Consider the following 17,608-nt stretch of genomic DNA (forward strand, 5'->3'; position numbering starts at 1 on the left):
TATAGTGGTGCCATCTACTGGTTATAGTGGTGCCATCTACTGGTTATAGTGCTGCCATCTACTGGTTATAGTGGTGCCATCTACTGGTTATAGTGCTGCCATCTACTGGTTACAGTGGTGCCATCTACTGGTTATAGTGCTGCCATCTACTGGTTATAGTGCTGCCATCTACTGGTTACAGTGCTGCCATCTACTGGTTATAGTGCTACCATCTACTGGTTACAGTGGTGCCATCTACTGGTTATAGTGCTGCCATCTACTGGTTATAGTGCTGCCATCTACTGGTTATAGTGCTGCCATCTACTGGTTACAGTGGTGCCATCTACTGGTTATAGTGCTGCCATCTACTGGTTATAGTGCTGCCATCTACTGGTTATAGTGCTGCCATCTACTGGTTACAGTGCTGCCATCTACTGGTTATAGTGCTGCCATCTACTGGTTATAGTGCTGCCATCTACTGGTTATAGTGCTGCCATCTACTGGTTATAGTGCTGCCATCTACTGGTTATAGTGCTGCCATCTACTGGTTACAGTGCTGCCATCTACTGGTTATAGTGCTGCCATCTACTGGTTATAGTGGTGCCATCTACTATAGTGCTGCCATCTACTGGTTATAGTGCTGCCATCTACTGGTTACAGTGGTGCCATCTACTGGTTATAGTGCTGCCATCTACTGGTTATAGTGCTGCCATCTACTGGTTATAGTGCTGCCATCTACTGGTTATAGTGCAGCCATCTACTGGTTATAGTGGTGCCATCTACTGGTTATAGTGCTGCCATCTACTGGTTATAGTGCTGCCATCTACTGGTTATAGTGCAGCCATCTACTGGTTATAGTGGTGCCATCTACTGGTTATAGTGCTGCCATCTACTGGTTATAGTGGTGCCATCTACTGGTTATAGTGGTGCCATCTACTGGTTATAGTGGTGCCATCTACTGGTTATAGTGGTGCCATCTACTGGTTATAGTGGTGCCATCTACTGGTTATAGTGGTGCCATCTACTGGTTATAGTGCTGCCATCTACTGGTTATAGTGCTGCCATCTACTGGTTATAGTGCTGCTATCTACTGGTTATAGTGGTGCCATCTACTGGTTATAGTGGTGCCATCTACTGGTTATAGTGCTGCCATCTACTGGTTATAGTGGTGCCATCTACTGGTTATAGTGCTGCCATCTACTGGTTATAGTGGTGCCATCTACTGGTTATAGTGCTGCCATCTACTGGTTATAGTGCTGCCATCTACTGGTTATAGTGCTGCCATCTACTGGTTATAGTGGTGCCATCTACTGGTTATAGTGCTGCCATCTACTGGTTATAGTGCTGCCATCTACTGGTTATAGTGCTGCCATCTACTGGTTATAGTGGTGCCATCTACTGGTTATAGTGCTGCCATCTGAATAAAGCCAGATTCAAAATTCTTGTTTGCGTTCATTTCGTTAGACTAATGTCACTGATGTTTCATTCACAATAAGAGCAGGAATATGAATCAATGATTTATTTATATTTCATGTAGACAATCCCAAAACTCAATAGTCCAAACTGCATTCACAGACAAACATGGCAGGGAATCAACACATCATTTATTCTCACAGATTTCTTTGTTAAAGGGACCGTATTCTCTCGGCAAACGCTCCAAAACAACAAGCAGAACGTTTACTCTTTCAATGGATCTGATTCATTCACAAAAACTTTTGTCAGTGATTAACCCCCTGAGATTGATTCAAGCGTTGCGTCGAATGTTAGTTCTATTTAGACGGTTCGCTCCGCTTTGACTAATAATCCGTATTCTTCATCGGATCTGTTTTCGTTTGGTTATGTGAGTTTAGAAACCGGTTTATGACTGAGGGCTTCAACTTTATCTAATCCAATGAAGACTAAAACGAGAACAGCGGTGGCCCTCAGGGTTTAGAAGAACGCTCGAGTGTTCGGTTACTCTGATTAAACCTCTAGGTGAACCCTGTCAGTGAATCCTGGAGTTTCTTTAACCCTTTGAGTCGACAGACCGTCCTCCACACTGAAATACTTACTTCAATAAACCCCAAGAACATCTGATCGGTAATGTTGCTGATCACTCTTTTTCAGCTTGTCAAAGATACTTTGCTTTATCAGTGTAAACATCTGTTTTTAACTTTTGCCCTCCCTGCAAACCGTGCTTTTGTTCATCAGACTTTGTGTCATGTTTTCCAGCACTAATATCTAAACTTTCATAAATCAAGAGATTACTTTAGATGCATAATAAAAGCTGATAAGAAGTCTTGTTTTCTGAGTAATTACTAAAAATTAGTTTATTATAGACGCAAGAAAAAATATATGGCAATGGGATCAGAAATTGGCAAGCCCATTGGTACACACAAGTAAATGCATGTTGATTTAATAATGCTCAGATATTGTACTATAAAATAAGAAATACTGAGTGACAACAGCACTTTTGTGCAGTGGAAAACCACATTAGTTCATCAAATTGATCATAATGGATATTTCTTACATTTCTACCAATTGCCATTGGTTTTTGGCTCGCTTAGTTGGGGACATCAAATTTAACATTTGATTTAATATTCAGCAATATTATTGATCTCTTGCATTGGCAGCATTATACGAGGACTGAACTGAGCTGGACGATGACATCACGGTTTCACCAGAGCGGCTATGCTATATATATAAAGGAAATACATTAATAACTTTTTTACCGCAGAAATGAACGATCGCTGAGCTGACATAAGCTGGACTGTGACGCTATTCTCTTCCAGACACAAACTCTGTCATCATGTTCCTGTTATCTCTGCTCTGAAACAATAAATATTGTAGAAAGCGCTGTATAAATAAATCTGACTTGACTTCATTCTCATATCCACAATATATCCACGCAACAGTCCTACTCCGACTGGTTAAAGCTAAATTAGATGCAATTTCTCATTTTTGCCCTCAAAAACAGGAAGTGAAGTCATTTAGCACATGTGGGACAGGAAGTGAGGAGCTTCTGGACACAAAGGGTTAAAGTTGTAATAATTTAGCCTGAACGACGACGCAGCGAAGATGAAACAGAGGCACTGAAATAGAGTCCCTTTAACTAGAGTTGAGATGTCTGGATCAGGGGTTAAGGGAGGCTTATTGGTAAGGTTAATACTCTGGAGAAGTGCAGTCCCATCGTCAGATATCTGAATATCACGCATCAGTAATCTTTGGCACGTGACACTCCTTCGAATTATTTGACAGAGCAATTAACACTGGTAATTTTTGATTTTCTCCACTGGAAATCGCAGTATACGTTGGTGTTTTCCGCTGCGTCTCTGGGCGTGCACTTCATCCAGAGATGTGTTTAGCGTGATTAGACAGTTCGTTCATTAGTGGGGTTTGTGCTGTTTAATTACCTTTGTCGAGTAGCCATTCGTCAACTACCCGACCGAGTCGGTACGGGATTCTTTGCCTAGCAATAGCCAGCCGTTCATTATCAAAGTTCCCTTTGAAGAACAAACAAATTCAACAGGTTACAATCTGGAAGGTCAAAGGTTAAAGATTAGAGGTTAGAGAGAACGTTTAGCAGGTTATGAACTTTAAAATCATATTTAACACCTTCAAGGCTTTATACATCGTTTTTGAGGTTAGAAAGTGAACCAAGCTCTGGTCACCATGTGTTTTAAACATGAGTTAAGCATATTTATGAGTCATTTTAGAGGTTGAATATTAATTATGGATAATTACAGTGCATTAAAGTGTCATGGTCAATGTGGACAAGCAACATCAAATCGTTGTAGTTCTCATTAAAAATGCAGAAGGAACATTTTCATATCAGTGATGGTGAACATCAAAACTGTAAAACTGCAGGAAGATGTTTTCTGTTTCAGCTCACACACACACACACACACACACATGCGTTCTTGAGAATTAAGAATTAAGGCAACTTTTAATCTGAAATAAACACAAACTATACACTGTAGACATCACATACTATTAAAAATAACAAGAACACAACCAAAAAAAAAAAAGGCCGAATTTAAAATATTAATACAAATGAGAAAAGCAATGATCACACCGAACCTGTTTGATTAGTAGATACAGACACCGAGAATAAAGCAGGACCTGCGGAGCTCATTATGATTCATATATAAACATTTATTGTGAGAGAGAATGTGAGAATCTGCGGTGTTGGCTCTACGAGGGAGAGTTGGCGTTGTAGTGAAATCAAATTTGTCAGTTCTTTAATTATCTATTATTAGCTCTTTAATGAAGTCACTGCTAGCACAGCGACTGACTCTTAATAACTCCTGCTTCTCCACTGCAAATGATCAAATCAAAATATCCACACACACACACACACACACACACTGGGCATCAGTGTCAGCTTGATTAGCAAGAGCAAATCCTCCGGGGTTGTATATTCTCCGAGTCAGTATTCAGTATTCAGATGGCTTCTTCCAGGGGTGTAAAATACTTATTTTACTATACTTAAGTTTTATTTTGGGTGATTTGTACTTAGGCAAGAAAGACACTATTTTGCTTTCATAATCTTATTTCAGACTACACAGTAAAAGCGAATTAGTAAGACTTGAAAAAAACATGCGAACCGACTACCTCAAAAAAACAAAGTAATGTGAACTAGGAATAGTTTATTTATTGTACTGACAAATTCTTGGTTAGTATAGTTACTTACACGAGAGTTCTTCTAGTAAATTTAAAAAATAATAAATAATACATAAAATGTAATTGTTACCATGTTTTGCGTGCTGAATGTTTAAGCCTGTGTGTGACTCAAACATGATCAATTACATGATTTTGTCACAAATATAGAAAGATTATATAAACCAAAGTAAAAGTTTCACAAGGTGCTTATCATTATTCAACATGAAAAACATGTTAATTATGTTTTAATTAATTATGACTGGTTAATGACTGTGATTTCTTGTTGAATAGGAGGATAATTACAGTAATATAAATTAAGTTCAGAGTGCCCAACCAAAGGGAACACTGATCATCATAAGCGTGACTTCAATCAAAAACAGTTTAGGAAAATCAAAGTCAGAGTATGTGATTAGAATCAATTCATCTGAATTTGGGTTTTCTGAGTAAACTGGGCATAGTATGTGATTAGCATAGAGGATTCTATTGCAATTAAGTTAAGACATTAAGTAAAGTTAACTAAAAGGTCTTAGTTAGAATAACTGTTTTAGAAACCATCCAGAGAACACGTGAAGGGTCTATTTTATAACACTTTATCTATTCAGTCATAATATGTGTTGTTAAATTAACTTTTTCTCAACTTTGGTAAAACGTACATACACCAAAATTTAGAGTTTTATTCATATCTATATTCTGAAGGTTTTTACTGAAGGGTTTGTTCATATAGCATTCAACCTGATTTTTTTTTAACATTTTATTCCTAAAAACATGGAGAAAATGTGTTTTTTCTGTCTATTGCCAGTGTTCTCTGATTTATCCCAAATCCCTTCTATAAATTCTTAACTCTAATACTGTATATCTCAACAAAGTCAAACAATCATTTTGAATCTGGCTTTATATACATAATGTTCACATTTATATTCTGGAAGTGTGTGTAAATTAGTGCATTGATTTTAAATATAAGATTTCAGAGAACTTGTAACATGAAATGTAATGGACTGTGATTAATTAGCTTTAAAAAGTTTTCATTAAAACTGTAGTGTCCTGCCATAAATACATGTTCCAAAGAAAAATACAGTACTTTTTGCTCATTGTTTGCCGGATTACATCTTACTTCAAATCTTCTACATCTTACTACTTGTAATCAAGTCTATTTTTAGCTAGATACTTTTAATTGACTTTTTAATTCACACAGGATCCATACTTCCACTTTGTTAATTTATTTTCACTTGTGTAATTTTGGAGTATTTTACACTAGAGATCAATGTGAGAACGAGCGTTTGAGAGATGAAAACAGCCCTCACAACAGTTCTATACAACACATCAGATGCTGTTTCATTCTCAAGTCTTGTCTTGGAGAGAGACGTCTCTATCTGGTGTCACTTCAAACACACCAGCTCGTCGTCGTCGTCTTTGTGCTTCTGGAGACGCAGAGGCAGAGATCTCACCATATATCTCACGCTGCTCTCATTTTAATTTTAATTAAATTAAAAATTGAACTGAGATTAAATAAAGTACACAAACCCTTCCTGTCTTGTCACAATCAATGCAAAAACCACAACCCAAAAAAATTCTTAACAATTAAAATGATGAGAAATAAGATTAAAAACTCATGCCCGTTGTCAGCTCTTTCCCATGACAGGTCTCGTAATCACACTTACACTGCGTTCACATCATGACAGAATTACAGTAATTACACACTTTTATCCTCAAGCTTCAGATCTATGATATCCGCCCCCACAGTTCTGTTTGCAACTCTATTTTTAAGACAGTGATGGTAAACATCACTCATTAATACCCGTCAGCACGACAAACCCCCCACTTCTGAACCAGTTCACGCTCGCTTCCCTCCAGAACCCGTTGCCATGGCGACGGCTCTGAGACTCGGATCAATCCCGGACGGGTTTCAGATTCTGCTCAACATTCTACCCACAATTCCACTGCGCTAACTGGGTCACGGGGTATTTATATTCCTCCAGTCTGCGCCCGTTCAGGAGTCCAGATCCGCCTCATTAACATGTGCAGATTCCTCATTCCTGCCACGACGACACCAGTACATGTTCATATTCAGCTGTGTGTTGGTGATGATCACGGTCGAGTTTAATGTGCTGAAACGCCACATGAATCAAAGACGCACATTTGACCGGATTCGCTCATCAGCTCATGATCGTATTAGATGCTGTTCAACAAGCTTTATAGCTTAATCCAATTCATTTCATAACTGATGAACTTTACACAGTTATTGAACTGAAATTATGACTGAACCTTCAACAATAGAATTTAGCTCTCTAACTTAGCTTTTAGTTAAGGATTTTCTGGTCATTTGAGTTATAACTTATTTTTATTTAGTTTCTCTCACTGTACAGTTGGTAAATGTTTTATATATGTATGTTTTTAATTATAACTGTGAAACACTTTGGGCAACAACATTGCTATTAAATGTGCTATAGAAATAAAAAAGTTGAAAAGTTAAAGTATTGTCTTTAGAATTTGTCCCATATTTGATAAAGTTTGCATCACTGATTCTGATATTGACCTTGACAAACACAAACAGATTTGGTGTGATCATTCAAAGGTTTAACAGTTTATGACCATCATTTTACACAGAAAACATCTTCCTCAATGACAGAGACAGTGTGTGTGTGAGTGTGTGTGTGTGTGTGTGTGTGTGCTCACCTGAAGGGAAGCGCTCGATGACGGGCAGATTGTCCACCTGTAGCGTAGCGTTCCCGCCACTGCGAGTGAATCGCACCACATGATATTTCCCGTCGCTCACCATCACGCCGGCCTCCTCGATCACGATATCATCCGTCCCCACGTTAAAGATCACGCCGACCTTCCCACGCTCCTGACACACACACACACACATGGGGGAGAGAGAGAGAGGGAGATCAGGGGCGGCTCAGAATCACCCATAAATGATCTCTTCATGCTGAAAGTAGTGTCACAGCTGGTCAAACTCATTCATCACTGGTTTCTTTTATTAGTTTCTATATTCTGATTATTATTCACTTTCAAACAAAACCAAACTCTGTTTCCTTTCAAAATCACACACAGTTGATTTATCTACCCCGCCCCCATCTGCTATTGGTCAGTCAAACTGATAGTCCCGCCCCCACCTGCTATTGGTCAATCAAACTGACAGTCCCGCCCCCACCTGTTATTGGTCAGTCAAACTGATAGTCCCGCCCCCACCTGCTATTGGTCAATCAAACTGACAGTCCCGCCCCCACCTGCTATTGGTCAGTCAAACTGATAGTCCCGCCCCCAACAAGTCGCCTCCGCACCTGGGTCAACTGGGCCAAAGGTGAGACGGAACGTCACGTGGTTATATGGTTATGGGGCGATGCCGAGAGTTGAACAGACACTCGCGGAGTCGAAAGTTATCTATACACCCCTTTTGAATAAGAAACAATATGAGTCTGTAAAACTTGTCAAAACTCAGTTAATCACGAGCAGCGTGTCGGACATCGTATTGTCCCTCACACTACCGCCCCCTGGGGTTGCATGCTCCTTGTCAGTGCGGTGTTTGGGCATCATCGTTCCTAGAGCGCCATCGACGCAGCGTCTCGTTCTCTTCTCAGGGAACTATAGTTACAGTCGTAACCGGAGGCGACTTTTAAGAAAACTACCATGTTTTTAGACACCGCTAACCCGCATGCAACCCAGCTTTATTCAGCATCATGTAAATGTTTGATCTGTGTGTGTGTGTGTGTGTCTGAGAGTGAGAAACCGGAAGTCGAGATGAAAGATTCAGCGATTGAAGCTCTTCTCCGAGCGTTGGGTACACGTTACGTCATGCCGTGTTTATTCCAGCCGTTCAGAGATGAACTCATTTATTTATGTGACATATATATGATTTCACACACACAAAACACCAACAGCCAAATGTGTTTCTGTGACAAATGGACGGTCCATGAACACAATCTAAAAATAATTGTCTTTGTTTTTCCTCAATACAAAATATCCTTGAAGCAAGAAACATTTACCTGGGAAATTAAGACTGCTTAAAAACATGCAACTACACCAGAAGCACTCATTAATGATCGTATGCCTGCTGATGCTAATGGAAATGAGCTTCTCCCATGTTCATTAGGTTAATTATCTGAACATGCTCTTCGCCCAACTTTCTTAATAAAACATCACGTCTTGTTTTCCAGCACAGATATCATTCTTAAATCAAGACACAACAGATATCTGCCGGTGAGGAGAAGAATACACTCAACTCAGATATCTGTTCTCTTTCTTCTGTCGTCTCAGTCAATGTGTCTTGCTTTACGAATGATTCGATATTTGTCTAAGTTAGTTTGGAATATGAGTCGCAGCAGAAGTTATATTCAGGGAAAATCTGTAACCTCTCTCTCTCTCTCTCTCAGATGTGTGTGTGTGTGTGTGTTCAAGAGGTTGTGAAATATGACACGCGTCGCAGCAGATGGTTTGTACATGCGTCTCGTTCGCTGTGTGAACGTTAGCTAACACACACTCTGTGAATACTGATGAAGTGATGAAAGCAGCCTGACCTCTGACCTGATACAGCCACGCCCACTCTCCTGTCAATCATCACTGTACTGAACGCTGTGTGTGTGTGTGTGTGTGTCCTTCATTAGTCCTTCTGTTCTGTGTGTTGATCTGTGTAAACACAGATAAATCACAGTCTGTTCACTCACACACACACACACACACACACACTGGCTTATTTATCTATGTAAATGAGTTGATTATAATGAATGCGCAGAACACAAACCGTTGAGAGACTTCAGCTCAGTTTCATACGCCTGAATTAAAACATTTGGACATAACTGAAAAAATATTAATAAAATACATAATACAGTATAAAAAACAACAAAATTACTAAAACTTTTAAATTACAAACTTTAAAAAATAAAAGCTAATTCTAAATGAGCAAAACTCGATCAGAGCTTCTCCGTGTGATAACTCTTGTGTTAATCACCGTTCTCAGCGCTAACGATGAACACTTTAATTAGATAATAATGAAGCGCTGAGGAGACAGACAGACGTCAGTGTGAGACACGTGTGTGTGTGTGTGTGTCTTGAAAAACACACTGAGACTGTGAGACACGATGTTCTGCTGTGACGTCATTTACAATTGAACCCAAAAACTACAAGTGTGTCTGGACTCCGACAGCTTGGTGAAGTGAACGTTGGTGAACTCCCATTGGTCCGTGTGCTGATGATGTAATAGGGGACGCGTTTCTTATGAAGCAAAGATGGAGGATCACAACGGTTATGTGTGACAGGTATAAAAGAATCAGCAGATACTGATGTTTGAGATCTGTACGAGAAAATCCCTCACGAAGAACCCACGACCCTCCGCAAACACACACACACCTGTTTCATCAAACCCTGAAAACACTAGAAATACGTCCCCAATAAAACACTAAACGTGTGTGTGTGAGAGTGAGATGAGAGGATGATAATGAGTCTTTCTCACTCGACAGTAAAGAGAAGTCTGGAAGCTCATCCTCACTCGCTCACAGCTGCCAATTAAAGCGGCTCGTGTGATTGGCTCGTGTGATTGGCTCGTGTGATTGGCTCCGTGACGGTGAGAGAGAAGCTCTCAGATCCAAGATGGCTGACAGTTTCAGCACTGTAACGTGCAGTAATTGGGCTCTCAACGCAAACACACTCACAGAGAGACTCACACACACAGCTGGAGATTCACAAAACACTGGGAATTTACGTTTAAAGGGATTACATGTAAGATTTTTATCTCTCTTCCTCGGGATTTATCAATCAAAAATACAGTACAACAGTGAAACATTATTCTAATGTAAATCTGATGTTTTTTGTTGTGAATATACAGTAAAGTGTGATTTATTCATGTGATCAAAGCTGAGTTTATCATCATTACTCCAGTCTTCAGTGTCACATGATCCTTCAGAAATCACTCTAATATGAGGATCTGATGATCAACACACGTTTATGATTATTATCAATGATCATATTTTTGTGGCAAGAGTAATACTTTAAAGGGTCAGTTCACCCAAAAATAAAGATTCTGTCATTAATGACTCTCCCAAGCCCGTCAGACCTCGTTCATCTCCAGAACACAGTTTAAGATATTTTAGATTTAGTCCGAGAGCTTTCATTGGAGATTTGTGTACGGTATACTGTCCTTGCCCAGAAAGGAAATAAAGACATCATCAAAGTAGTCCATGTGACATCAGTGGGTTAGTTACGGTTGTCAAACTGGGGGCCGTGGCCCCCTGGGGGGCCACTTGATGGCGTTAGGGGGGCCGCAAAGAAATTCTAGAATATGAAATTATTTAAAAAAATTATTTTACCTGTATGCAAGTTTGGATTGTCCTATGTGAAATCTGCATTGCATGATTTCTTTTATATTGTAAAACTTGTATAAAATTGTATGTCTTCTATATTGAAAAAGTATTTCTTTAAGTAGAGTAGAATTTTTTTTTTTGTTTCTTGCTGAAAAAACAGATTGCTGTTCAAATTTGCAAATCAAACTTGAGCCACTGTCATTTACTACCTTAAAGGGTTAGTTCACCCAAAAATGAAAATTAAGTCATTAATTACTCACCCCCATGCTGTACCAACCCCGTAAGACCTTCGTTCGTCTTCAGAACACAAATGAAGATATTTTTGATTAAATTTGAGAGCTGTATAACTACCACATTGGCTCCTAAGGGACTGCCTCTTGACGGCCCAGAAAGTCAATGAAGAAAATGTTTAAATATCCCAAGTGACTACCGTGGCTCAACTATATGTTTATCAAGCGACGCGAATACTTTTTGTGCGAAAAAACAAACAAAAATAACGAGTTTATTCGACTATTTCTTTTCTTCCTTGTAGGCCAGAACGAGACTTCCTTAGATTTCCACGACGCATGCGCGAGATTTGCGATCTGCGCACACCAGCTTACACTACTTCAGATCGCAATTCTCGCGCATGCGTCGTGGAAATCTATAAGGAAGTCTCGTTCTGGCCTACAAGGAAGAAAAGAAATAGTCGAATAAACTCGTTATTTTTGTTTGTTTTTTCGCACAAAAAGTATTCTTGTTTCACCCTACACAAGGGGGCCGCCTCCTGAAAAAGTTTGAGAACCACTGAAGTGTGTTGAAGCATCGAAAATACATTTTGCTCCAAAACTAACAAAAACTCCGACTTTATTCAGCATTGTGTTGTGTTCCGGGTCTGTTGTGGAACTATCTATCTGACAAACTGAATCTAACTGTGACTGAAGGTCAAAGGTCATCTGACTAATCTTGTGAATGTTTCTGACTGCAGTTTTAATGATCGAGTGTTTCTTCATCATCTTCCCACAGACGACTCTTCCTACATGCACTGATTCCCTTCTAATTGTTGTTTTAATGTTTCAGCAAACAATAGCCAACAAGGACTGAAGCACGAGGGACACGCTTCAAAACCAGGGCGACATCAGCGCCGTAAACATCATTAAAACTGTGGCGCGCACACTCCCAGCATCCCTTGGGCTCTTCTGGAATCACTAAACAGAAGAAGACGCTTCTCTCACACACATCTTCCCACAATGCACCTCTCTGCTCAGGATCAGGCTGATTAGCGGATGCAGAGAACTGATCTGATGATTCATTAACATATTCACCACAGAAACTGTTGTACTGGCTTGATCAAGAACACAATAAAAAGAGATCTGAAGTCAGATTAACATATTTTGTAACATGTACCATGGCTATACCATCATTTGTTGGATATTCAATATGATTGATACAAATTTCCATGAAGTACCATGGTACATGAATATGGTAATATTGATAAAATCATATATCATAAAGTAACTTATGCAGGTAGTCACATTTTCTGTAAAGCTGCTTTGACAATATGTACTATCTATCTATCCATCCATCTATCTATCATATTTTATTTAAAATTTAGGGTTAGTTCCTTCAAAGACATAGTTGCCATAAAAAAAACAAAAAAAACTTATTCAAGCTTTAAAAATGTATTATATGAATGTGCACAAGCAGGAGATTCCTTAAAAACTTGTGTTAAAAAAAGCATTAATTAGCTTCAGTGAGTAAATGATGACAAACATGTCATTCTTGGGTGATATTCCTCTTTAAAGTCTAACCACATTTTTCCACGAACTGCTACATTTGGCGACACATTATTTGTCCAGTTGGTTAATTCAGTTTGTCAGATTACACATTGCTTGAGTGAACGAACCAACAGGAGCTACAGATGCTTGAACAGATGAAAGGGAGACCAATCACAACTCATTTGCTAATATGGCAATGACATCATCACTGTAAGTTCCACGCTACACTCTAAAAGAATGTTGGCTTGTTTCAACCCATGTTTGGGTCACAGTTGGGTTTGTCCATATTTGACACAAACATTGGTTGAAACAAGCCAGCATTTATTTAGAGTGTAACAGAGCACAACAATCCCACTTCTAGGGATTAAAGACATTCGGTCTGCCTATTAAAGGTTTGCAAGGTATCATTAAATTTCAGTTTCCCTATGGCTTTCAACTTCTGAACATTGTAAATCAGTGGGTGGATCCTCCTACATTCAGACAGACACACAGTAAGCATCGTTCTAATTGACTTGAGAAAGATTACAGAGATGCCCAGATGCTCACTAGTAAGTGACCTACAGCACAGAACTGTCACTGAGAGATTAATGGAGCGCATAAGCGGCGAGCCACCCAGGAGGAGCAGCACCGGCTGTTCATCACCCATCTGACGGCTCGACACATCGACCAAATGAAGTACTGACCACTAATACAGCGTAATACACACAGATAAAGAGCAACAACACCAGATAACACTGCACAACATGTTCTTCCTCAGTGTTTCTGTCTCGTTTTCCAGCTCAAAAATCAAAATACATTAACTGGAGAAGCAAAATGAAGATATTAAAGGGATAGTTCACCCCTAAATGAAAATTCTGTCATTGATTACTCTCCCTCATGTTGTTCCAAACCATTCTGACTTTCATTCATCTTCAGAACATAAATTAAGATATTTCTGATTAAATCTGAGAGCTGGATCACTCCTCCATTGGCTTCTTAAGGGACTGAAACTTGCCGACCCAGAAAGTTACTAAAGACATTGTTAAAATACATGACTCAACCTTAAGTTTATCAAGCGATGATAATACTTTTTATGCACAAAAAACCCAAACAAAAATAAAGACTTTATTCAACTATTCATTTACTCCTCTGTGGGCCTCGGGTGAGTTCACGTAGTGTAACAGCGCAGCGCTTATGGGTTGTAGGAAGAGCCACTGTAGTCACTCTGACTATTTTCTCATATTTAATCAAAAATATCTTCATTTGTGTTCTGAAGATGAACGAAAGTCACACAGGGTTGAACAACATGAGGGAGAGTAATCAATGAGTTTTCATTTTGGGGTGAACAGTCCCTTTCAGTGTTGTTTTCTGAGGATTTGGTAACAATGAAGTGAGTTTATGCATACAATGAGAACAAATATCTGCCAGTGGGGTCAGTAAAAAATAAACTTATTTTTTATTTGGAGCAGTTTATTGAATTGAGGCTTCTGGACACTAGGAGAGTATAAGTTTTATTCCTCATAATGATGCCCTCGTTTCTGAAACTGAAACTGGAGAACACAGAAGCTGTGGAAGGTGTGTGTGTGTATGTGTGTGTGTGTGTGTGAGAGAGAGAGAGTCTTGAGGGCTAAAAGAGTTTCCTCCCACGCAGGGTAAAATTAATTGCCGTCCCCTCCAGACACCAACACACAGATTAATCACCGCACACCTTCACAAACACCGTACTGCCGACACACACACCACAATACACAGGCTTTATCAGAGGAGTAGAACACACACACCTCACAACCCAAGGTCTTTATCACTCCCAGAACACACACAAACACACGGGTATTTGGTGAGAAAGCAGTGATGGTTAACAGAGAGAAAGACGGACGCTAAGGGGTCAATAGCAACAACAGCCTGAGACCATCCGTCTGTCCTTCACCACACACTCTGAGAGACAATTACTGGAGAGACAGAAAACAGGTTAGTAACTGATCTCAAAGAGAGAGAGAGGGAGAGAGTCTGGCTTTTGATATGGACAGATGGCCGGACGGATGGATGGATGGAGTACAGTCTAATATAATTCCCTGCATGTTGTGACCAATTATACCAGACACAAGATTTAAAAAGGTTTTTGAGTTGCATTTATTTCAGTCTATGGTTTGTGTATCTGAAATCAATTTCACTCCTCCATTTCTAGACAAAGTTACTTACACTAAAGGGGTCTGAAAAGAAGGATTTTATGTTAAATAAAAGCTGAATGTTTACCCAGAAGCCCCGAGCCAAGCACTCATTTACAGATGGAGATTGTGTACATATACCAGCAGCACAGATGCTGTTTCACAAGTATCCCTTCATCACTCCACGTTCATATTACTGTGTAAACAATCACTCTAAGCCCTGCCCTTAAATAAACACAATCACTGAAAACCCCGCCCCCAAACATACAGTCAGTGTAAACCCCACCCTCAATCATCCAGTCGCTGTAAGCCCTGCCCCCAAACATAGTCACTGTAAACCCCACCCCCAAACACACAGTCACTATAAGCCCCGGACTCAAACACACAGTCACTATAAGCCCCGCCCTCAAACATACAGTCACTATAAGCCCCGCCCCCAAACACACAGTCACTGTAAGCCCCGGACTCAAACACACAGTCACTGTAAGCCCCGCCCCCAAACACACAGTCACTATAAGCCCCGCCCTCAAACACACAGTCACTATAATCCCCGCAATCAAACACACAGTCACTATAAGCCCCGCCCTCAAACATACAGTCACTATAAGCCCCACCCCCAAACACACAGTCACTATAAGCCCCGCCCTCAAACATACAGTCACTATAAGCCCCGCCCTCAAACATACAGTCACTGTAAGCCCCGGACTCAAACACACAGTCACTATAAGCCCCGCCCTCAAACACACAGTCACTGTAAGCCCCGACCCCAAACACACAGTCACTATAAGCCCCGCCCTCAAACATACAAAGTCACTATAATCCCCGCAATCAAACACACAGTCACTATAAGCCCCGCCCTCAAACATACAGTCACTATAAGCCCCACCCCCAAACACACAGTCACTATAAGCCCCGCCCTCAAACATACAGTCACTATAAGCCCCACCCCCAAACACACAGTCACTATAAGCCACGCCCTCAAACATACAGTCACTATAAGCCACGCCCCCAAACACACAATCAATATAAGCCCCGCCCTCAAACACGCAGTCACTGTAAGCCCCGCCCTCAAACACACAGTCACTATAAGCCCCGCCCTCAAACATACAGTCACTATAAGCCACGCCCTCAAACATACAGTCACTGTAAGCCCCACCCCCTCAGGTCCCCAGGCATCACTCTTACTATGTGAAGCTCCAGATAGTCTCCGAGGCTCTTGGCGCTCTCCACCCGCACCAGGACGGCCTCCTTGAGCTGAGTGCTGAAGCCCACCGCCAGCCGGTCGGCCCTCGTGCTCGGCCGGTCGTTCGGGGGCCACGAGTAGGTGATGAGGGCTCCTCCGCGGCCGAAGATGTAGGTAGTCCCAGCTGAAACACACACAGAGGATCGGTGTTAGATGAAACAAGCCTTGTTTACTGTTCAGACCATGAGCAGCGAGTGCATGTGAATGTTTGAAGGTCACTGCATCTCTGCTCATGTAATGAGGCGACGCTGAGCTCATGTGTGCTTCCATCTGCTTTAATCAGTCATTGTGTTCAAGAGTTTCCAAGCGTCTGGCTCAGATCAATCAGCACCTGAGAATGCGTAACCTTCATCAGAGTCTCATCCATCCAACACACATCTTCAAAAACAGGCCAGCAGACACAACAGATTCCCCATGATGATAATTACATTACTCCCAATGCTAAAGCGCTTTCCACAATTCAAACATGCTGTTGACAAAATATATAAACAAGTAAAAATATCAGCAATACACAAATAGTAAGTGAGAAATAAAAAATAGAAAGAGTTCATGCAAAAATACTGTAGGAAAATGAGCTTATTCATCAAGGACACATTAAAGTGTACAGAAGACTTTCGTTTCAAATAAATGCTGTTCTTTTGATCTTTCTGTTCATCAAAGAATCCTAAAGAAAAAAATGTATCACGGTTTCCCAATAAAGCCACTGCTTTCAACTGATAATAATCATAACTGTTTCTTGAGATTCAGATCACCATTCTAGAGTGATTTCTGAAGGGTCATGTGACACTGACGACTAGAGTGATGATGATGATGATGATGATGATGATGATGATTGCTACTGCATCCCTAGCGAATACACATCTTTTATTCCAAATATTATTAATATTCTGAATGCCACGAGTGATTGATAAACCAAATGACAGTGGCATGAACTTTATTTTATCTATTTAATGAGAATGTGTCTATGTTTTGTTTTGTTTTGTTTGCCTGTATGTGCTGGTGCGCACCTTGGTGGACAATAAAGACATATAATACATAGATGACTGCAACGCGCCCCTGACTCTAGATCAGGTGCTTTCTGGTTGATTTCTGGAACTGTAAAACAGCACCAGGGATTGTTTGCGCCGAAACACACCTCCTTTTAGTGCCGACCCGCCCAGGGAGCGCAAGTTCATTCGCTGTTTTACCGACGTGCGTCTGTGGAGGGGAAAGTAAAATAGGAATGATTCATGCATCGGTGTACAAAGACATTTGTGCTGGGTGCAAGATAGGGCCCTTAAAACCACACTTAAAGGGAATGCACATCATGGAAATCTGTCTTTCTCCGTGTGTAACTGCTGTAATCGGGTCCTTCTAACATCCCAGAACACATGAACAGTGAAACCCAGTAACTGTGTTCTGGTGAGTGTTTCTCTGAGAGCATGATCTGAAATAAGCCCATCACATTTCACTCCTTCTGACGTATGAAGAGGATCTTATTATAATATCCCCGCCCCTTCATCTGCATATTTACACACACCAGCGACATTGGGTTCGGCGAGCGCCAAC

At 40.5% G+C, this 17,608-nt stretch overlaps 1 protein-coding gene across 11 annotated transcripts in view; it reads right to left on the reverse strand.

Annotated features, from left to right (window-relative positions):
- The window catches only part of nrxn2b (neurexin 2b), a 334,333-nt gene that overhangs the window by 30,485 nt on the left and 286,240 nt on the right, over nucleotides 1–17,608 (reverse strand). For 10 of the 11 annotated variants that reach the window (XM_089131838.1, XM_089131833.1, XM_089131831.1 and 7 more), the window contains 3 exons: nucleotides 16,003–16,184; nucleotides 7,294–7,465; nucleotides 3,372–3,461 (listed from right to left, as the gene is read on the reverse strand). In XM_089131838.1, the coding sequence (XP_088987964.1) occupies nucleotides 3,372–3,461; nucleotides 7,294–7,465; nucleotides 16,003–16,184 (444 nt within the window). The remainder of the gene's footprint in view (nucleotides 1–3,371; nucleotides 3,462–7,293; nucleotides 7,466–16,002; nucleotides 16,185–17,608) is intronic. The other variant, XM_089131837.1, reaches the window with a different exon arrangement.

This window comes from Pimephales promelas, chromosome 1, assembly GCF_988280905.1.
Source record: "Pimephales promelas chromosome 1, fPimPro1.hap1.1, whole genome shotgun sequence".
NCBI lineage: Eukaryota > Metazoa > Chordata > Actinopteri > Cypriniformes > Leuciscidae > Pimephales > Pimephales promelas.